General features: G+C 34.3%; 1 protein-coding gene across 7 annotated transcripts in view; it reads left to right on the top strand.

Annotated features, from left to right (window-relative positions):
• EHBP1 (EH domain binding protein 1) overlaps positions 1–23,653 on the top strand; it is a 427,793-nt gene that overhangs the window by 403,008 nt on the left and 1,132 nt on the right. For all 7 annotated transcript variants that reach the window (XM_043917682.1, XM_043917688.1, XM_043917687.1 and 4 more), the window contains 3 exons: positions 15,882–15,981; positions 17,099–17,172; positions 23,413–23,527. In XM_043917682.1, coding sequence (XP_043773617.1) covers positions 15,882–15,981; positions 17,099–17,172; positions 23,413–23,527 — 289 coding nt within the window. The remainder of the gene's footprint in view (positions 1–15,881; positions 15,982–17,098; positions 17,173–23,412; positions 23,528–23,653) is intronic.

The raw sequence follows: 23,653 nt of genomic DNA, 5'->3' as shown, positions 1-23,653 counted from the left end.
GCAAAGGAATTTTCATAAGTAAAAACAAATTAAGTGAATTTGGTGCTATAAAGTAAATAAAATGATCTCAAAAGTTCCAAGATAGTATATACTTAGCTATTGTTCGTTGATAAAATATACATGAAAATTCTTATGGCATTAAATCTGTGTTGTAATCAAGAAGCCAGTTAAAAAAATTAACATTTTATGTCTAAAAATTTTCTACAAAGTGACTGTTTAACACAATTTCCGAAGGCAATGAGCCACATCCTTTGATAGACTCTTAAGAGTTGATAGAATCCATTCCTTTTTGGAAGTAAAATGCTAACATACTTTTGGTAAATGTGGTGTCTGTTTTGTGTGTCTGTGTGTTTTTAGCTGTGTCAAGATTTTAGTTACTCCAAGAATGCGAAATAATATAAAATCACTTTCTAATTGCAAGAAATAATAGTTTCATGCAATTATTTTCTAATCCAATATTCAGAAAAACTAAAGGCATTAAAAACCATGTCAAACAATTGATTCTGTCACAACCTTGATTAGCAGAGTCATAGCCAGGTGGAAGAACAGTGAGCCAGGGCCCAGTTCTTCAAAGTCTCCATGTGAACCTTCTCTCCAGTGACCCTGTCCACTAGGTACCAAAGTCCATCTGCCCTCCATTACTGTATCATAACTACAGGAGAGGATTTTCTTCCATTCTTAGTCCTCAGTATACCTTCACCTGAAAACATTAGGCTCAACCCCACCAGTGGTGAGCTGGGACCCTGACAGGGAGAAGGATAGCCAGAATCCCATTCTACCATACTATGTTCATTCCTGCTTATGAACCCAGCTTCGTGACTATGAACTTCAGTTCCCACTTTAATAGAATGAGGCTTTAATACAGCTTGAAAAATAAAAATTGGAGGAAAGAACCTAATTTTAATTCCCATAAAGGGTGAAATTTATTAACCTTTATGTCTTGTGATTTTCATTCATTCATTCAACAAATATTTTTTTGAGCCTTATTATACCTCAGGCACTATACATTGAGTATAAAACCCTGGTTAGTGAAGTGAATATAATTAGTTCAAATTTTCTCACACTGAGCCGAAGTTGATATGGTGTGGCAGCCCAAGAGGACTGTGAGAATTAAATTAGATACCTTATATCAATCATTTTTACAGTGCCTGGTGCATATACAGAGTTCAATAAATGTCAGCTATTATTATTTATATGATTCTTTTAATACCTGTTTGTCAAAGTCTCCTTTGAAATAAAAAATACCAAAAGATGAAAAGCACTAATATTTTAAGAATATCGCCATCAAACACTAAATGAAATAATTACAATGAGATTGTTCTCTTTGCACATTTATGCATTTTATTTATTATTATGTATTACGTGTACTGGAATATTCCCTTGATTATTGAGAAAGATCAATCATGAATAAAATACAGTGTAAAGAAAATAGTAAAGTTTGTTTTAAAATGAAAGTTTACATTTTAAGGTGCTTACCTTGCTTTTGTCCTTGACTTTTCTATACCTTCCATTTTAAAAATTGGTAATATTCCTAAACACTTTTCTTTCTACAGTTTTCTTCCTTATGTACTTAAAAATTAAAACAGTTGTACTTTCAGAATTTTTTTACTCTTACAATTTTGTTCAACTAATCCAAACATCTTTAATATCTGGTTCTATCTGCTTTCATTATTTGTATTATTTAAAGAAGGAAACTATATAAATTATCTTTAGAAGTAGTAGCACGCAACTGTGGTTGAATCATTCTAGTGCATGCAATAGATACTGGATCCTAGGATTTCTAGAAAGGAATCTCAATTCAGAATGTTAAGAACCCCCTAAAGTTCTCATTTCTAACGTTTTTTTCTTTTCTCCTTGGCACGCACTATATGTCCCAGCTTTTTACTATATATATATATATATATATACAGTCTGAAGGTGACTTTTTCATCTGCTGACTCATGTTTGTTCATTTATCGAGAGGAACAAATGTATGTAATATCTGCTAGTGATATTTAGAAAGTATTTTCCACTACTATAAATTTTGAATTGGAAATATAAAATATAATTTTTGAACCTAAAGAAGTATCACATCACCATAATTTTCAATTTGGAACATGTCTATTGCCTAAAGTGAGGTACATCCTTATTCTAGACTGCAATAAAATTTTTTAACACTTAAAAAGTAGAAATTCCAGGAAAATGTGTTTTTCTCAGCAACTATCTATGAAACAAAATTTAGGCATTTGAACTGATTTGGCAGCAACATGTTTTTTTTCTGAATGCGAAATTAAATTTGTGTAATGTCATGCCAATGCTAAAATAACATCTTATACATGGAATATCATCATTTCTTTTAAAAAAACGACTCAGTGCCTTATTTTTGAAAGGACTAAGACGGTGGTTCTCAAACTTTTATCTGCATTTAGAAAAACACCTGAGGAGTTTGTGTAAACTACAGAGCCCAGGCCCTGCCTAACCAATTCTGTTTCAGGGGATCTGTGGTGGAGCCCCTATTCCAGGAATTCTAATACAGGTGATCTGCAGAGCACATTTTGAGAAACAAGGGGCTAAGATGTGCTAAGCTCACAGTGTTACAAGTGCTAAAGGAAGTAACACAACAACATAGGGATTTCAGAGCACAGACATGAAAACCAGCAAGATGCCAGCTAGGATCTGGGTGGTGTTGGACAAGTTACTTATCCTCTCTGAGGCCATATTTCTTCTGTTAATTTTTTTTTTTAAAGACCAATGAAACCTATTTTAGAAGGTTATTGGGAGTCTAAAATACATTACTACAGATGTAGATAAAATTTACAGAAGAGTCCTTAGCACAGAGCCTGGCAGAGGGTTAGCACTCAATATGAAAGTAGCTGCTGCCATCAGTCATGGTTTTGTTATTTATTATTGTTTCTACCTTTACTTTAAAATTTTCCTTTGCTTTTAAGTAATCTGCTTGTCCCTCATTCTAACTCTTTTCTTCCCTCAAAACACACACTTATGCATGCATGTGCATGTTCTTTCTCCCAAGAAATGCCTGAAGAACTGGTTTAGCAATTTGGCATAAGAATGGAAAGTTGTTGGGTTTTTTTCTTTTTTTGTTGTTGTTTTTAATCCTTGTCTTATATATAAAAACTAACTGATAAAGTTTCCGTGAACATTTTCACAACTAAATAAATAACTAGGAGAGAGCCTTAGGAATTTTGCTATTCCCTTAACCCATATAAATTTCACTGAATTGATATACTAGTTATATAGTTTTGTGAAGTACATACAGAAATAAACAACCTAAGTGTTGTATTTGAGAAATTTGTTTTAGGACATCCATGTAAGAACCAACTTTGTAAATGCATGTTCGGCTCTCCTGTTTCATCTTGATGCTATCCTAAGAAGTTTAACCAAAATTTCATAATTTGATTTAACAAAGAATGACATCAGAAATGGGTAAGCATATGTGAATTGCCTCCCTACTCCAGAGTCAAAATCAAGGTAGTTTATTGAAGGATATAAGCTCTATTCCAACACCATTATCCTCACCTTTCCAGATGGAAACATTTTTCTCAAAAAATATAGGTGTTCATGTCCAGAGACAACTAGATACATACTGTTTCTTATTAAGTCTCCTCATCTTTGAGATAGAACTATCTAATTGAATAGCAGTGAACCTAACTTTTATTGTTGTGCAGACTTCCCAGAGTTCTGCTTTTAAATCATTGTTCATTCCGTAGTAGAGACATTGCCAGTTCTTCTGGCAGTGGATTGTAAATTATTATTATTTAGCTTTTAGTTATGCTTTTAACATTCTTCATAGGCCTCTAGGTACATCACATAAGAAAACTAAACATATAGTCATTGCATCTGTTCCCTGTTCCCACATGTCACTTCTAAGCTGGAATGTGAAAGGCATTCATCCACTCAGAGGAACTATTTCCTCAGGAAAAGCTTATAATAGAAATTAAGGAAAAACCATTGAGCTGATATCTGTTTTTAAAATTAAATTAGATATTTTAAAATGCTTCATATTACTGATTAATTTGTAATGCTTATTACTGAATAGTTTTTTTTTCTGTAAAGGTTTTCTGTTTTTGTTTTAATGCAGGGGGATTTGGATGAATGTTGTAGAAAGAGGAAGATTAACCAAAATTGTATAGTTATTTTTATAGCTTCATAACCTGAAAGGATAAAGTTTGGTACACATATGTATATATAAACAGTTATTTTTCTGACAAAGGACAATAGATATTACCATCAAAATAAGAGTATATGAATTAGTTTTCCCCTTTGTTTTTATGCTGATGACACTGAGTGGGAGATGATAAGGTGAATTCACAGTACACAGAGTTATGAAGATCCAACTTGTGAGTGTCCTCTGCATTTACTGACTGGTTATATACTTTACCCACCCAAAGTCACCCAACCCCACTCCCCCAGTGCCTGCTCACTCTGAATTAATAGCACCACTTGGTGGCCAAAGCTAGGAACTGAGTAAAGTGCCAACATTTCTTCCCCACCAGCATATTATCCTCCATTAGACACTTCTGAGCTGGCCTTGGTCATCACTGTATTTGTTATGCTCTTAAAGACTCTAGTTCTTCAAGGAAAGTTAAAAATGTAAGTCAAGGACATTACTTATGCTGATACTTTTTAATTAAAAAGTTAAGTTTTTCTAAATTTCATTGATTTTAAAAAATAGAAATAGTTTTTTATTTGGGAGATAAGAATAACCTACCACATAAATAATCAAAATAGTCATAAAAATTTTAATTTCTCATGAGGATAAAATAAAAGGGAGCCCCAAATTTAAAACTTTTAATACTATTTATTTTTAAAATACTGCTTATTTTGAATCTAAGTAAAAGTTTAAAGGAAATTATACTGAACATTGCAAAATTGTCAGTGTAGACTAAGTAGCAGTTTTGCTAAATTTTGAAATAAATAATATTAACAGGCACATCATAAGAACTAAATAGATTTGGAATTGACCATGGCTTTGGGTGGGAATGTAGATTGTGTTTTTGATGTGATTGGTCTGACCTTTTCTAAGTGAGCTTAGCTTCCCTGGTTGCTCAGCTGGTAAAGAAGCCACCTGCAATGCAGGAGACCCCGGTTCGATTCCTAGGTTAAGAAAAATCCCCTGGAGAAGGGATAGGCTACCCACTTCAGTATTCTTGGGCTTCCCTGATGGCTCAGACAGTAAAGAATCTGCGTGCAATGAGGGAGATGTGGGTTCAATCCCTGGGTTGGAAGGATACGATGGTGGATGGCATGGCAACCCACTTCAGAATTCTTGCCTGGAAAATCCCCATGGACAGAGGAGCCTCGCGGGCTACATACAGTCCATGGGGTCGCAAAGAGTCAGAAACGACTGAGCGACTCAGCACACAGCACAGCTTTGAAGCAAAGAGAGAGGATGTGCAACACAGCAGAAGGACATACAGGTGGCTGCTAGAGCAAGATTCACATATATTTATATAAATGTCATGTGAGATTTATGCCAGAATCTGAGAGGGAGTATTGGGGAACATGATGTTCTTCAGTCTGGTGGGTATCTGGGGAGTTCCCTGGCAGACCAGTGGTTAGGACTCTGTGCTCTCACTGCTAAGAGCCCAGGTTCAATCCCCGGTTGGGGAGCTAACATCCCACAAGCCATGTGACACAGCCCAAAAATAAATGAAGGATATTTTAAAATGTGTATCATGATAAAGAGTAAATGGAACGTGTCCTTAAAATTAACTTGAGAAATCTGAAAATAATTTTATCTTTGGTAAGTCTAGAGATTCTGAGTCACATGTTAGATTTTTATTTTCTCTGAATTTCTGACTGAAGGAACTGCTATTAGCAAGAGAACTTTTGGGATAGACTTAACAGAGCATTTATAACCTTGGAAAGGGGACTGTTTCCTGGAGAATTTGCATTGGTGTAGCTCTTTTAAGAACAAAAAAATGAATAATGGGTAGTTGCTAGGCTTCCATACTTAAGGGGAATGAAAAATACGGAATGATGATAGAATGCAGTTTGGTTGATTGGTCCAGTAAAATAGATTCCTAAAGACATTAGACATGTCACGCTCAATGGAACATCTTAAGACTTGCACCAATTTCCCCAGTATGTTTACGTCTGTGAGTAGGCCTATCTGATTGCACAGGCAGTCAGAAAAACTGTGAGACTTTGCCAGGAAGAATCACCATGCCTTACTCCAGTCAATAATCGTAGGTATGTCAGATAGTCAGGGAGGATCCTGAAGCTTGAAGAATGTGGATCCCTACTGTTGTGTGTGTGTGTGTGTGTAGAGAGAGAGAGTATAGCAACCACCATTATACTATTATATATAGCATTTATTGTAGGCCAGGCACTATTCTAAGTACTTTATATTTATTAACTCACTTAATCTTAACAAAATCCTGTGAAGTAGATTTATTATCTCCACTTTGCAAATGAAGAAACTGAGGCATAGGGATCTTAAGTAATTTATCCAAATTGCCACAGCTCTCAAAGAGCAGAGCTGGAACTTGAATGCACCCTGATAATCTAGTGGTAGGCAGAGTATTCTTGTCTGGCCATTTTCATTGAAGGATGTCTCAAAGGCTCAAATGGAATCAGAGTAGTTTGTAGTTGCCCAAGAAGGTACATGGGTCTATCCCAGGGAGCCCCTGTTTCTTGAAGACATCATGTACTATCCTATAATTCAGGGATCTTCTGGACATATCTGCATAGGACGAAAAGCTGAATCCCCTTGACACTCCTCGATGACTGCTCTGAGGTCATTGTTAAGTCTCCGTGACCTACACAGGAAGAATGAACAAAATACGCTCTACTAATGGGTGAACTTGTTTGTTTGTCAGAGGTTTAAAGGTTTGCTTTTTGTTTGGGTGTTTTGTTTTTTCTGCTTTGCATATCAGAGTCATTCTGAAGACTTGTCACAGTTGGCCTGAATTCTAAATAAAAGGCCTATTCTGATTAGACTGTTTACCTATGAGTGTCAAGTAGAGTGGCTGAGAACCACTGTTCACAAAACAGACTGCCTGGATTTGAGGCCTAAGTTCCTCCACTAACTAGCTCTATTACTTTAGGTAAGTTATATTAATATAACCTCATTAAATATTTGATGCTATTATCATAATCATCATCATGATTATTATCCCCAGCCTATGAGACAGTTATTGGTTGTCAGCCATCTGGTGAGGGAGTTACATGACATAGAGCATCCTTGAGACACTTTTTTTTCCAAGGCTTTAGGAAGCAGCACTGTGGACACAAGTCTTTCATGTCTCAGTCTTTGTGAAGAGAATGGCTCCACTGGGAAGGCTGCAGGGCATTGGATAAGGTAGTATAATGCTGAAACTCAAACTATTCACCTGGTCTGGTGTTGAAAAAACACCATTTGTTACATTTGACTTGAAGTGTCATGTAATTGTCGAACCCCTGTGCAGGTTAAAAGACTGCTGGAGATGGCTCTGCAGTGTCCTGTTTTCATTAGGCATCTCTGTTTACAGAATAAATGTGGACGTAGGCTAGGAGGGGATAGGCCTAATTCCCTTTAGCTCTCCCTCACTGAATAAAGGTTTCTAAGAAGATCCATAAGGAAAGATATATCCCAGTGTTGCCTGGTTACCTGAACCCAAGCATGATCAAACAAGGTGTAGAGAAGTTACTGTGCATGTATCGTGTTAGAGGTTGAACTCATCATCCCTTACTGGAAACTGGAGGCTCTGATGACACCCTGCTATGATTTTTTTAAGAACATTTCAGGACTAAGCAACATGGGGTTACCTAAAAGAGCAGCTGATTGGCTGCATAATCTTGAGAGAAACAATTTATTAGAAGCTATTTGGAGCATATCTACCTGATTTGTCCTTCTATATTTTAAAAATTGAATATATTTTCCACACTTTCAACAGAATCAAATCTCATTCTTACCTGGCATTTCGTAAATCATCTTTTTTATTGATATTGCCAATTTCATAAGCTGATTTAACAATGCTGTGTTTTTAAAATCAAAATCTCTTCCTATAAAAATGGTGAAAACTTACTGTCTCTGAAGACTTTTTGCTCTACAAACATTTGGTTTTTCTTGTTAAGGGATTTCTTTTATTAAATTTATATTAATTTGTACTTCAAATTGTCATTTTGTCCTTTATTTTAATAACTAGTAAACTTTTAGGTGTATCCTATTAGTCTGTAATTTTCAATCTTAAAACTTAACCTCTTTCACTTTTGGTTATTAAGTAGCATTTCATGATCTACTTTGTTCTTGAATCTCTAAAATCCATTGCAAATAACTAGACTGTCATTACCTGGAGCATAGCCACACTACTGTATCACCATAGCTATGACAGTCTTGTATGCAGCTGTAACACTGCAGACCGAAAAGGGCATTCACTTTTGTTTTCCAGCTGCAGAGATGAGTTTGTATTGATTCACTCACATTTTTCACCTATCTCACTTATGACCAATGACATACTAATTATATTAACTATGGACTTTCTTATGACTTATGAATATTTAAAATATAATTTGTGTCCACGTAGATGCTTAAAAGTTCATCCTCACTCCGGGTCTCCCTGATTATGTGTCTGTCTGCAGACTAAACTACACACCCTTTTGAGGGCAGGCACCATACTTTGGTCATCTTTCTATCTCCAGTTCTCAGCTCAGTGCTGCCTCGCCATTATCCTCTTCCTCATCGTTATCACAGCTAGCGTTTTTAGTCTTGGGCACTGTGCTAAGGACTTCACATGGATTTTTCTCATTTAATTCTTCCATCACCCATGAGGTAAGTAATGTGATTATGCTTATAGAGAGGGAGACTGAGGTCTGGAGAGATTAATTAGTCTAAGATCAAGGGACTCCAAGTCATTTTTGTTTTAACTGAACTGGAAGAAAAGCCACTTGGGATACAAATTCAATGTTTATCTTCTTTGCATCTTATTCAGAATGACAGACCTAACCAGCCACAGAAACTATAGATGGTATACATTTATAAAGTATACTTAGCCCTACCAGAATTTATATTCTTATCCACAGGAGTTTCTCAGGATTAAGGTAAGTAAGCATTCATAAAGGTAGTCTACAATTTATAAGAGGTCTTTATTCTATTAATAAAGTTCATCTTTATTAATGAGTCAAGTGCTTTTCCATAAAGTTCTTAAATCATGGATTGAGTTCCCATGACACTCCATAAAAAACTACATGTCCAAATAACCTTAAAAAAGATGAACCTCCCAGTGAGAAGGTCTCCCCCAGAGATTTTGACTTACTTGAATATATAAAACTTTAGTAATATCTCTTATAACATCTAGCTATCTGTGCATATCTGTTTTGTGTAATTCATTTATTTATGTCTGTGCTGGGTCTTTGTTGCTGCATGAGCTCTTCTCTATTGCGGCAAGCAGAAGCTACTCTCTCGTTGCGGTGCAGGGGTTTCTTATTGCGGTGGTTCCTCTTCTTGTGGAACATGGGCTCTACGGTGCACACACTTCAGTAACTGGAACACATGGGCTCAGCTGTTGTGGTTCCCAGTCTCTACAGCATAGGTTCAGTAGTTGTGGCACATGGGCTTAGCTGCTCTGCAGTATGTGGGGTCTTCCCGGATCAGGGATGGAACTTGTGTCTCCTGCATTGGCAGGCAGATTCTTTACCGCTGAGCTACCAAGGAAGCCCCTACATATGTATGTAAAATCACATCTTAAAATGCCTAAATCTAGAAATAATGTCGGGACTTCCCTGGTGGTCCAGTAGTTAAGAATCTGCACTTCCAGTGCAGGGGGTGCAGGTTTGATCCCTGATTGAGGAACTGGGATCCCACTTGCCAAGCAGTGCAGCCAAATGATAAAAATTTAAAAAACAGTTTTTTAATGAAAAACTTGAAGTGTTGTTTCTTTCACTTCCACTTTTCCAGAAATAATTTTATTTTACTCTTCATGCTCATCTTTAACATTAATATCTCTGTCACTTCTAGGACCACCCTTTAAGTCATTTTCATGACATGACTGCATGAAGGCTCTAGGAGAGGGAGGAGGTAAAGAGACTGCCAGGTGCAGACCAAACAAAGGTTGGGGCTTCCAGAGAGGGGAGGTATAGCAGGGGAAGCTATCTTTCTGTAAGTGTGGCTCACAATTTAAGTTTTCCTCTTATTGGAGGATGCCCAGTTGATCCTCTAAGTAGACACTAGTCTATTTGGTTGAATGATGTGTATAAAAGTGACTCACTGTATTTTTTCTGATTTTACAGAATATGTTAAATGCACATTGAAAAATATAGTTTCCGAGCTCTGTTTTGAGTGTTTTGAAAGTGAAAGTGTTAGTCACTCAGTCATTTGTGTCCAACTCTTTGCAACCTCGTGGACTTTAGCCTGCCAGGCTCCTCTGTCCATGAAATTCTCCTGGCAAGAATACTGGAGTGGGTTGCCATTTCCTCCTCCAGGGGATCTTCCCAACCCAGGGATCGAACCTGTATTGCAGATTTCCTCACATTTCAGGCAGAGTCTTTACCATCTGAGCCACCAGGGAAGTGTTTTGAATTTTGCCTACTGCGTATTTGTTAATAGTCAAGATAGTCATGCTTCATCTGAAATGTAGGTCATGCTAATACTTTTAAAGGCTCTTAGCACTGAAGTTATGGAAGCAACTCCATCCTACATGTAATTTAAAAAAAAAATACTAAACTGTAAATAAATATAATTTAATCAATTATTAATTTTTCCCATGATGATTATTTTCATGCTTTTTAGTTTATCTTTTTTACTATCTTAAGTGTGTGCTTAATTTACCTTTTGAGAAATTGAGCACTGATTTTTGGCATAGCAAGGCTATTCAGACACTACCAAGAACTTGGCATAAGAAGATTGTTATTAATTTCTGGACTTTAGAAGTAGCTTTTTCTTTTGTGTAAGTCTATGATGGAGGAGATTCGGTGAACTTGTCTATACCTCCTCCTGCATAGGTATGTGCATAGAAGTCTGTCAAATTTATCTGTAGAGAGATATTGCCGTGAATCTCTCCACACTTCATTTTATCAAATGAACAAATCAAAGGTGTGTTTGAGAGAATGTATTAGTTTTTATTTTACTTCAACAAAAGGAGACAGAATTTTCACCAAAGTTTATATTATTAATACTATAACAAATATATCAAGCTGAGCAAAATGTTTTAAGACAATTGCTGCCGAAGACATCGGTAAGGATTATGGTTATTCATTTATGTTGATTGCTGTTTGAGGATATTCTTAGTGTGGAAACATTTATCAACTGGTTGCTTACATAGTAAAATTTGTTTTCATAATAAAGCTCTATTTCCTAAGTTTAAAATATTTTCTAAACTAGGGCACTGGAGTCCTATAGTAATATTGGCTTTGGAGCTCTTGTGTCCATGTCCCTATATAACTGCAGTAAATTAATCTTTCTCATTGATGAAGTAAATCTACCAGACTTTATCTCCTTTGTTATTAAAGTGTTTCTCTGGTACCAGTTAGTTGGACACATTCATGTGTATCTCTGTTGTAATATATTAAATGTTTTAGAGGTCATCATACTCAGGTAATCATAACATAGGGACAATTAGTAATGGCAACTTTTTTGTTTTTAATGTTGATTTGGCTTTGCTACGTTGTGTCCTTTAAGAGCCATATGTGATCACTAGTCAGCCATCTCCACTATGGAGCTATGGCAAGATTTCAGCATTCTTTAATGTTTTCATGGTAGAAAATCTTGAATTTGTATGTATGTTCAACAGCACCTTCATCTTTGTGTTTTCATCTTCTGTTGAATTAATTTTCTGTTCAGTTAAAATTGTGTTCCTTGTTTTGCATTTATATAAGAATTCATTGTTCAAAAACATATCTTTCTAAATGGATAATAAGCTTATGGTGAAAGATTAATTAGGAAAGGTTAACTAGTAGATAGTTTTAAAAATATAATTCATAATTTTAAGGTTTTACCATCATTTTCCTTTTGTTCACTTTAAAATTTACATTGAAAATGCTGCTTTTGAAAAAGCAAATGAGAACTATATACACATTCCTGGGTGAAGGAATGAATTTTTAAGTGGAATTAAATCTTTTAATCATTTTGGGAAGGAGAAGATGGAATATAAAGGCAGATATTAACTAACATTTATTTTATTAAGTATTTGTACTACATGTAGTGCTGTATTATTCTGCTTTGTATTAAGTAGGTTTTGTTAACTATGTGATAGGAAGAATTATTTGAAGTCATATTTCCATGTGACTTTTCCTACTATTATTATTATGCTTCATTATTTAGTAATTTTTATAAATCATACTCTGGCTATCATAATTAAAAAGAGAAAACTGACAATAAGAGATTGTGATGTTAGAAAGATGTTACATTCCAGGAGGCAGAATAAAAACCAGAATTTTTTAAGGAAATAAAGAAGAAAAAAATTACCAGAGACTGTATTAATTAGTCACTACTTTAAAATGTTAAGGTGATATTTTATTGATAGTATATTTATAATACACATGAGGCACTCTGCTTTAAAATATAGTATAACAACCCAGCCGTGCTTTCACATTTTAGTAACTGTGTACTGAACTGTAGGATTTTGTCATTTTTTTAGTTTCAAAATGGTCTTCAGTAGTATAGGTCTTGAATTTTTCAGTTCATGAAACTGAAAAAAATATTTAAATTTCAGCTTTGACTCTAAGGTGATAAAAATGTAGTTGTGATTACAAATTAAAGATAATTTTGAAAGCAAGATAATTAACTGGGTGAGTTTAAACAAGATAAAATGATTTATGACCATTTTATAAAATAATGACAATCTTCATTTTAAGCTACAATGTAAAGTGCTTTATTCTGAGATTATGTATTGTGGCAGAAGCTAAAACTGCCTTTTTTCTAACAGTGCCAGAATACAACCTCTTTTTCTTTTTGCACTAACAAGACTGCTTTACCACCACAGCCCACTCTAAGTAATTAAATCAATCCTTTGTACTTACCGTATTCTCCTCTAGTGACGGTACTAGATCTGATTATATGCTTCATGCATATTCAAAGTACCGCACTGACAGCTCTTTAATGAGCTCTTACTTAATCAGTATGAACAATGTTCATCTTGTTCTTTTTTTTCCTCATGCATTAGAGCTAGGAACAGTTGGGAAAAATGAAACATCCAGCATTCATTTGAAAAATATATTGTACTTTGAAAAGTGTCTAAGCTGAGGAAGTTGCATTCTGCCCTTTAAAAGTCTGATGGACAAATTGGATTACTAGTATTGGATTAAATAACAAATGGTTGGAGGAGAAATGAGAAAAGCTCACTGTGATCACAGGCTTTAATATTTTTTGTTACTTATAAAGCTAAAGGGGTCTTTAACCAGTTATTAAAGTCAGGATTAATTTGTAATGGTTCAACTTACTGGCTTTTAAAAGCTTTTTAAATTTAAAAAATTTTAAATCCCTAAAAACAATAGTATAATGATGTATTAGAAGAAAATTTAATTTTTTTATTAGTAGGCTAAGTATAGATTTCCATCATTGTGTACTATCTCAGATAAGGTGTTAGTGATGATTTAACCTCAAATATGTTTTTCAGTTAATTTATGTAATCTAGGTAGCACTGAATAGTATATCTTTAAATATGTCTTATTGTTTGGCTTATTCCCTTTTTAAACATGAGACTCTCCTCATTTCCTAATAATTAGGGAAGATGCATCTTTTATTCTTATCTAGAAATCATAGGCATGAGTTAAGCTGAGAATAACACAGTAGTACCACATCAATATTGTTGTTCTCAAGGAAGCAGTCTTCCATTGAAGAAAATGATGCTAATTTAAGAGTAGGCTAGATGCTTCTAGTATTAATGCCTGAAAGCCTGAATTACAGTTAAATTCAAAACAAAGTTTTAATATGTGTATATTTTTAGAAATCACTGAGGTTATGAACACAAAAATTAAATCTTTAATCAGAAAACAAAATATCATAAAAACGGCACCTATTAATATTGCACACATGTGTCATTTCACTGATCAAAAAGGCCTTCACCAGGGTACAATTGGCCTTTTTCCAAATTGCAAGCTTTTTCTCAGCTTTTTCTTTTTACTCTTTCTTCTTTTGTTGCTACCCAGGGATTTGTGCCTATCGCAGCCTATATCACATGACCAGTGTCAAGACATCACATGGTCCAAAGTGAATACAAAACCAGTTACCCTAAAAGAGAGATTAAAAATGCTGTAAAACAATAAAGACTTTTGTTCATACTCTAAAAGAATCTATCCCAGGTCTGCATCATATCATACAGTTTAATGGACTTTAATTTAATGAAAGCACATATCTCTCTTTTCCCTAATGATGAAAAACAGACATCTGATTTATAGGGATGCTGTGAAATACATGTTTAATCTTGCACACAGATCAGCTCTTTATATCCTATTTTCATTCTAAAACTTTCTTCAAATATCTATTAATGTGGAAATAGTTAATTATGTCACATCCATAATTTATGCAAGTTATTACAAGAATGAAGTAGATTTTTGAACAGCATAGCAACAACAAATCAAGGGCCCTTATGTTAAAGAAAAAAAACCTGTATGTGTCCAGACAAGGTATATACCTGTGTGTGTGTTAGACATAGCTACCTATGTGGTCTGGAAGAAGATATACTAAACTGTAATAGTACTTCTGGAGAAGGGAGGTAGATAGGCAAATCAGAGAGGGTGGGGTTGGTGAAAGAGGACTTGACTTTTAACTCAATTATGTCTCTGTATTGCTTGAATATTTTTTAATGGACTGGTAGCGTGTTTGAAAGTTAAAAGAAAATATCTAAAGAAGAAGAATAAAACTTAGGAAATTGACTAGGATATTTAGTCTTAGCCTGGGATATTTAATTTTTTTTGTTAGATATTTAAGTTAACCCTATGAATGTAGCTAGAAGTTGGACTGAAGTATTAAATAATGGCCTAGCAAAACAATAAACCAATCATGGATGAAATTCAGAAGAAAACAAAGTCAAATAATTATAAATTTGACTGGATACAATTTGAAGGCAGTTTGAAGGAAGAAGGTGGGGTATTAATATTTTTCTCAAGTATGATTGTGGCCTGCTTATATATGAATAATACCAAATATATGCTATATATTATAATCCTTTTGAGGGGAGGAGTAGTATAGATGATGGAATGGATATTTGGGAAAATGAATTTTAAATGCATAATCAGTAAATTTATAACCTGACATTTAAAATCATCTCTCTGCTCACATGTTTTCTCATTTACTGAAGATTACTATGTTCTTTTTTCACAGATAGATGTAAGTATTTTTGTAGCTTGGCCATTTACAATATATTTAAAACAATTTGTAAGTGTTTACCCTATTAGGGATGATGAGTTCTGGAAATGTATATGCATGTATATATCTTTAGTTTACTTTCGGGGAGGAAAATAAGAAAAAAAGCAGGTCATTACAGGCGGAAGCTCTCACAAAATCTCTTGACTTCTCTGATCTTCCTGCTAGTCTTGTAATTCTCATAATGATTTTTAATGTGTTTTTTAATTAATTTATTTATTTTTATCATGACCATATGTCTGTTAGCTTCATGAGTTCCTCATTGAAATATAATAAAGTCACCCTCTGGGAAGGATTTAAAAGTTGGAACACTTTTTTTTTTTTTTTTTAATGTACATTAGTATGATCTGTAGATATGTTCAGGGAACTGAAATATACATGCTGAATAATACCTCCTTTAGAGATTGGTTAATGGATTTTTAAATATTGATTCCTTTTTTCAGACCTTAATCTTACATATAAACTGTTGTAAACAGTTTAATTTGTATTATTGGGTTAGCTAAAATATGTTTCATGTTAAAAAAAAAAAAAAACGAGACTTGCACTGAACTATTATTTGGCTTGTAAAATAGAAAAAACAATAACTCTTCTTAAATTATAGGAAGGAACACAGAAGAAGAGGAAGCTATGATGCAGGAGTGGTTTATGTTAGTTAATAAGAAAAATGCTTTAATAAGAAGAATGAACCAGCTCTCTCTCCTGTAAGTATTTATCACTGCTTGTTTTTCCTACAACATTGAGGAATCTTAGACTTAGCTCTATCATTGTCTTTCTTGGGATTTCAAATTTATTAGGCTTAATTTTTTTCCTTCCTAGAGATTATATTTTATATAAAAATACTATATAACCAGTTTTTATTTGAAGAGTAATAATTTTAAAATAGAGTATTAGATACTGAAAAAAATGTATTTATTATACTGAAAGCCAAGTCATGTAAATAATTTTGGGGTTTAAGAAATCACTTGTGCACAAAAAAGGATGTTTGGTTTATATTAAGGAGAAAAAGAAATAAAACTGAAGTTTATTTAACATCAAATTTTCAGTTAAAAATTAAATAATTCTTAATAAGGACAAAAGTACCTTTGTATTCTACAGATAATGTTACCCCTAAATTTTGGGGTAAAAGATTAATAATTTACACAGAAGTGACCTTTTTATGACTCTAAGAATTACAGTAAAATGGAGACTAAACCAAATGTAAGCATTCTCAAGTCTTTAGCATTTAGTTCACATAGGACTTAATGCTTGTCCCTTTTTCTCACTAGCAGTATTCTTATATTATGCCACCTAGTGTGGGAAGAAACAGGTTTACATTTTATTTTAGCAAAAACCTCTATTTTTGTCATTTCTGCAATGCCTTAACGTAATAGAAGAATTATGAAGTGCAGAACTTAATTAATCCTTTTTTTTTTATTGTCTCTATATTAAATTTGCACTGCTAGTACTTTCATGTTTCTTGTACTCTTTTCACATGGAGTTCTAGACAAAAAGGTGTTTATTGACAGTTATGAAAAATAATTTTATGAAATAACTTTATACCTGGCACTTAAGACAAGAAGCGCTGAAGAATGAGATTACTTATCCACAGATTAAAATATACTTTTGTGCAACTCAAAATTGAAGGAGAAAAATAATACCATTAGTAGTAAGTATTCAACCTGAGGAAGGTTTTAGGTTTGTGTATCATTTGTTTTGAGTAGCTTAAAGTTAAAGAGAAAAGTCAGTTATGAGTCCTAAAATCAATGTAACCTAAAGGTTTTTTTAAGTGTTTAATGATTTAGTAATTAGCATATTGATGAACTTTTGCAACTTGCCTAGGGAAAAAGAACACGATTTAGAACGAAGGTATGAGCTGCTGAATCGGGAATTGCGGGCAATGCTAGCCATTGAAGGTAAGAGACGCCATGGCCCAGTGAGGTGTGTAAAGAGTCAGTTGTCAAAGAGATTTAAAGAGTGTAATACACTTCGGTCTCACTAGGTGTGGTCTGACTGGGGACCTACAGGAGTTCCAAATAAATGTCTTAGATTCAGAAACCAATAGTCATGTAAAACCTTAGGACCCTAATTCAGATCATCATTTTGTTTACTATTAAACATAAAATTGTAAGCTTAAAAGTCCATTAAATAGAAAATATAAGTAGTTAAATGATTTCCTTTTATGTGCAAGTTAAAGTTGCTTCCACTGCAGAGGTTTGAGAAAGATTCATCATTTTGATTTTTCACATTCAGATTCTAAATTTTACCTTAATATTTAATTGATGTCCATATAAATATGTCACTGTCCAGTCTTCTATAGTTCTTGAGATTCCAACTCTTATTAAGTAAATAGTCAAGCAAAGACTCAGGCAGGCATATGAGATAAATTCAACACTTTCACACATTATATGAACTTTTAAATGAATAACATATATAGTAATCCTAAGTATGGTTCATAATATCGATAAACATCAGCTGGCTTAAGTATGGCATTTATTATATATGGTTATTTTTTTTAATTCTTTGGTATTTTAGAATGCTGTTCTCCTTATACCTTTTAGTTGAAAATGTCTTATAGTTCAAAGATGTCTGCTTAAGAGCTAATCCTTTGGGCTCTGTAAAATGGACCTTTTGTCTAATCAATGCAAATTGATTTTCCTATTCTATATTGACCTCTTAACCTACTGACTGTCCATGGTAATTTCTTTCTTCACCTGATAAGGTACCTGATGTATAAGAAGTCAATTATAATTAGTTCAGAAACTAGAAATTTAAGTTTATAAGAGAAAGTCAAATGAAACCATATATTTTTTAAATAGTTTAATTAATATTGTTATTAAATAAAACACATGCTGTTTATCCAAATACTATCTTCTACATTTATAGAAGCTTTATTTTTACTTTTATATTCTTAATATCATTTGATAACTATGATATTTGTATATCCTAATTTAGAAATTAGATCTACTTTATTTAAAAGGCTTCAGATAACTAATTTTCTTCAAGTGGCTGTCAGATTATGCCACTAATGACTATAAAATTTGTCAAAATTATTTAAGAAGTTCCATGAAACTTGCCATTGAAATAAAATGCACAAATATACTAAATGGTATTTTTCCTCTTGATACAATTTTTGTTGTCATGGTATAGTCTTTAAAAGAGATTGGAAAGCTTAACAGTCATTTGAAAAGTAGGTATAGCAAATTCTATTTATATGATATTTATATGTATAATATAAAATATATGTGTATATAGTATATATAATGTATGTATAACTCTTATAGTTTATTCTTTATAGATTCATTATGCTCAATACAGAATATTACAATTTTTTAAAATTTACTCTCTCATGTATAGTAAGTTAAATCATCCCTAAGATGCACCTTGATACAATACAGTTGACTTTTAAGGCAGATCCTGCTTCTATTCCAAAACCACTATTATTACCATATAGTACCGTCTTTAAGGAGGACCATGATACGTACAAAACATCCCAGTTTCATTGGCAACCTATCCCTATGTAGTAGACCTTCAGTCTTAATTAAATAATGTAAAATTTTTCTGCCTGATCCTCTTGTACACATGAAAGAACAGTAGAAAGTATTTTTGAAGAAGAGGGAAAAAAAGAATGTTTTTCTTTTCAGACACCTTTAATGCAATTGTTACTTTTTTTAGGATTTGTTTTATTTTTTAATTAATGCTATTGTCCCATATCTGATTGTGCCTTAAATCTCTCAGCCAGTTTCTGTTGTTGGTTGACAGGAAAAAGAGGCTTGAGGAAAGAAACAGCCTGTTGATTACAAATAAAGACACTTTCTCAGAGAAAGGCCTGCTCCACTAGCCTGGGCAATATGTGGCATGGGCTGTCCTAAAGAAATTCTGGTCATCATGATTATCAGTTCTTTGAAGACAGTGTCCTCTGAGCCAGCCCTTAGAATGGACACACATGCAGTTCAGTAGTCTCTTGGAGCATTAAATCACCGCAGAAAAACACATGAACAGGCAACACTAATTGGTTTTGTTTTGCTTTCCTTTGTTTTAAAGTTCCTTTCTCTTTTCTTTCCCATCTCTTCTTCTTAGTAGCCATGAGAAGTTTTTCATAATAAATAAACTAAAATATTTTCAAATAAATCTGCTAGTGAAACCATTCACCAGGAGAAAGCACAGAATATTAATAGCCATAGCACAATGAAAGAAATATTAACAGCTTGGTTTGAGAGCAAAATAATAATAATAATAACATTCACTATATCCATTCTTTGGATAATCCAAAGAATCCATAATCACTTTGGCCTTTTTTTACCTTTTTCTTTTCCCCTGAGGTGTTTTCATTGCAGGAGTTTCACTCTACTGAGCTAAGTTGCAGGATCCGTTAAGCTAACAAACATCTTTCAGATACTTTCCTATAGTTTTTTTGTTCCAGATTATTTAATGCCCCCTCAGGAAAGATAAATTCATTTCTGCACACATTGGGGTGGGCTTTTGGAAAGTGGTGTGTTCATTTTCTGCACAAGAAATGGATCTTCTCTAGGATTTTGTACATCTTGATTTATTCTTGGCTTAGAGTTTGAAGTGGGTGCTCTTCTAAAGGGATTTATGCATAGGTTCACTATTTTTGTAGTTATGGCTTATATGATAAGCTTTTTATATTTAAAATCAATATGTAATCCTGTGGAGGAGCTTATCCCCTAAAACCCCATTTGTAAATCTATTTTAGCTTTGTTACACAGCACAGCCACAGTCTTCCATAGATTGATTAGGTACAGCGGTAGAATCCTATCAAATGGCCTGCTCTGATGATGATGCAAACTCTTTCAGGATTGCTAGTTGACTGGAACTAAAGATAAGACTTGACTGCAATCCCCCAATGTGCTCTTTACAAAACTAGTGTTAATTTTCATCAAAGTGCCAGGCTTATTTACAGTGGCAAGGTTGAAGGTTTACTACAAGAACTTTAGGTCCTTTCTATTAAAGTGTTTATAGGTATTTCTTTGCCTTTTTTCCAAGGTAATTATCAACTTCAGCAAATAAACTGAATCGGGGAATGAATAATTGGCCCTATATATAAAAAAAGAGTTTTTTGAATTAACGAAACAGCTCAGTGCAGATAGACATAAACAGAATCTCTTTATTTCAACACTTTGGCTCAAATGCAGCATCAAAACTTAATCCTATTTGTTGTGAGAGGATATGGCTTTTGTAGCAAAAGTACACTGGAATCTTTAAATTAATCAGAACCCACATTGTAGTCTGTCCAAGCCAAAGTCAGTGCATCTGGCTAGCTGTTATAGGTGAGTAATCCTTTCTTAAAATGTATAACAGGTAACACATAAACTTACACTCAGGCTTTAAAAACACAACATTATGTCTAGGTGAAGCTATTTAAAGGGGGATTTAAATTTTTTTTTTTAATTTAGGCCTTGAACATACAAATGTGAATCTTGATCAGTTTGAAAGATGTTATTAAACTTTTTTAATTCATCAAAATTTAACTTCCCAAATTACCATTGTGTATAAATTTACTCCTGTGAGAAAACAAACCCAAAGTAAAAGTAGTTTTGCTGGTGTAAAATCTACTCACTGCACATAGCTTTTTTCCCCCACAATTTGACTAATTATTTGTAGATAGATATTAATGTGGTAATGACAGATTTAATATGAAAAATCCTATAAATGTATGCTGAAATATTTAAAATTTAATGTCAGTTAAATTTGTAAGATGATGAAAATTACCTAAATATTCATAACTTTAAAAATGTTTTTGTTACAGTTATGGGAAATGTCATTATTGAGCTAGGAGAAGATTAAGATTTTTAAAACTATTCAATACTTAAGGGACTAAAAATAAAATTTTCTCTCATCCATATTGTTAAAACCTTATTTAAAAAATAATTAAAGAAATCTTGATATCTCTAATTATTAATTAAAACCTTAAAAGTGGCTGGCCAAGTATAGAGAAGGAATAATTTAATTAAGATTATGTCATTAAAATTATTTTCTTAGTTTAAAAAATTTTGTAATTTTCAACTTAATTATATGTCTTGAGTTTATAGTGGAGAAATTTTATTTCCCAGTATTAAAGCTCATCAAAATGTTTTGGAAGTAAAGAATTATAAATTAAACTTATAATCAGAATGATGTCTTGAGGTCAGAAATGGAAAAATTATTTATCAAAGTTGGTAATCTTAATAATTATAAAATTTAGTTACAAATCTTTTACAAATTTAGCAGGTTTTTCTCAGAGTTAATACTTCTAGAACTATAGTTACCTGAAATCAGACCAGATGACCTTTAAGATCTTTCCAACCTGGAGAGTCTATTAATTTATCTGCTGTAGTAGAATGAAACTGATTAAGAACAAGAACCAGATTAGAAAATTGTCCAGCATTCCTGACCTCAGTTGCATTTAAATCTAAGGAATAAAATCGTGATAGATATGGCTTTTCTTCAGTTTTGGTGTTTCATTATTATTTTTTAAATTCCTACATTCAGAAAAAAGCTTTCCATAGAAATAGTTTATTTCTCCCTATGCAATTGAACACTTTTTAAAATAAGAATGTAATGTGACCAATTATTTAATGTACCTATTTGTGTGATGTTTTGTATCAAATGAGGATAATTAATATATAGCATGTTTAATATATATATGTGTGTACGTATTTGAGCTTATAGTGATAGAAATAGTGATAAAATAGAATATTCTAGTTTTTTGCTGCTATTCTATCCTTTATTGCACGATGATGCATCTAATTTTTAATTTGTAAATACGAGATAGAATTCCCTCTAGCTCCATTTGCTTTCATAAAGCTGCTGAGCAGTTTGCTGTCTTGAATAAATTTTGCTTTGGAGGGGGTCGGGGGGATTTGAACCAGCACATTCTTGTGCGGTTTGTGAAGATTCACATGGTAACCAGCGGTGTGCATTGTTAGGTTTATCTGAATAAGCACCAGCCATGTGAGTTTTAACATGATTGCCCAGGGCAATGGAGAGAGAAGAGAGAAACCAGAAAGGATTGCACTCCTCTGTTTTTTGGAAAGTGCGTTTGCTGGGGGAGGGAGCTACAGGAGTCAGTGGCCAGGGTATTTTTTTTTCCCCCAAGCTGGTGTCCTGTTTCCCTTTAGGTCCTCATTTGTTCGGCTATCTGCCTCATCATCTACTTCTTCTTTTCATTGTTTACCTTCCTAATGAGGGAGGCGGGGTAGACTGGGGGTTGATTGACAGCTACAAGCCCTTGCAGTCTGGCCAGAGAGCAGTTGGCTTTGGTTTCAAAAGTGCTTTAAATGTTCGATTTGGTCCTGTTTTTATTAAACGAAACTGCTGCTCATCTTAAGGAAATTATCAGACCAGCAAAGATTAGGAAATATATTATTGGGGCCTAAAATCTTCAAAAAACTGCCCCTACACATGGAAAGAACACGGCCTATCGGATTTTCCAACCTTAACATGGGGTTTCAAAAAGAAGTATGTAATTTTTCCTTTGCAAAAGTGCTTTGATTTGAAACCACGCAGCAAACCTCTCCAAAAGAAAACTGGCTGTGATGCGATCGAGAGCTGCAGTGTAATATTGCAGAGCAAATTTATTTTTTACTTCAAAGAAAAATGCTAATTAGCCGATTCACTACTTTTAAAGTTATTGTGAAGCATATGGCGCCCAGTGTGAGATACATCCAACTGCTAAAATAGAGCGGAGAGGAAATTAGCGAAGAATGGGCTGTATGGAGTGAGCTTGGGGGTGGGGGAGGAGGATAGGTTCTCAGGCAGATTCTCTAGCCTTTTCAGGAGGATTTTATCGCCCATCTCTGCTTCCCGCCTCCTCATTTACCCACATCCCCCACCACCAACCCTCCGGCTGACCTCTTCTGGGCCTCCAACTCTCCCTCCCCCACTTGGGCTGAAATCAGGTGCGCGCCTCCGGCTGGCCACCGGCACACACCTGGTCTCGTGAAGGCTTCAACCCGGCCATAGTTGTCTCTTATCTACGGAAAATACTTACAAAGTAGGGTTTTAGGGGTGAAATCCTCACCACGACGGCCAAACGCCCCGTGAAACACTACTAGCTAGTGGCTCTGTGATAGGTTTTGCACAGAAATAAAAGGGAACTGGAAAAGGCGGGAAGGGGAGGCTAAGGTGGGTAAGGAGCCTCCTGTCCTCTGCAGACTGGCAGAAGACCGAGGCCCAGAAGCGACGCGAGCAACTCCTGCTGGATGAACTGGTGGCCCTAGTGGACAAGCGCGACGCGCTCGTCAGGGACTTGGACGCGCAGGAGAAGCAGTAAGTGGGTGGTGGGGTCGGGGAGTTCTATCCAGAGGTCTCCAGTGGACCGGGGCAGTCTCCCCCTGGCCCCGCAGTCCCGGTTCCCTCTGGGGCTTGGAATTAGGAGCGAGAGGGGAGTGCCGC

This window comes from Cervus elaphus, chromosome 11, assembly GCF_910594005.1.
Source record: "Cervus elaphus chromosome 11, mCerEla1.1, whole genome shotgun sequence".
NCBI lineage: Eukaryota > Metazoa > Chordata > Mammalia > Artiodactyla > Cervidae > Cervus > Cervus elaphus.
Note: the sequence above shows the minus strand (reverse complement) of the source record. Positions and strands in the feature narration are given on the sequence as shown.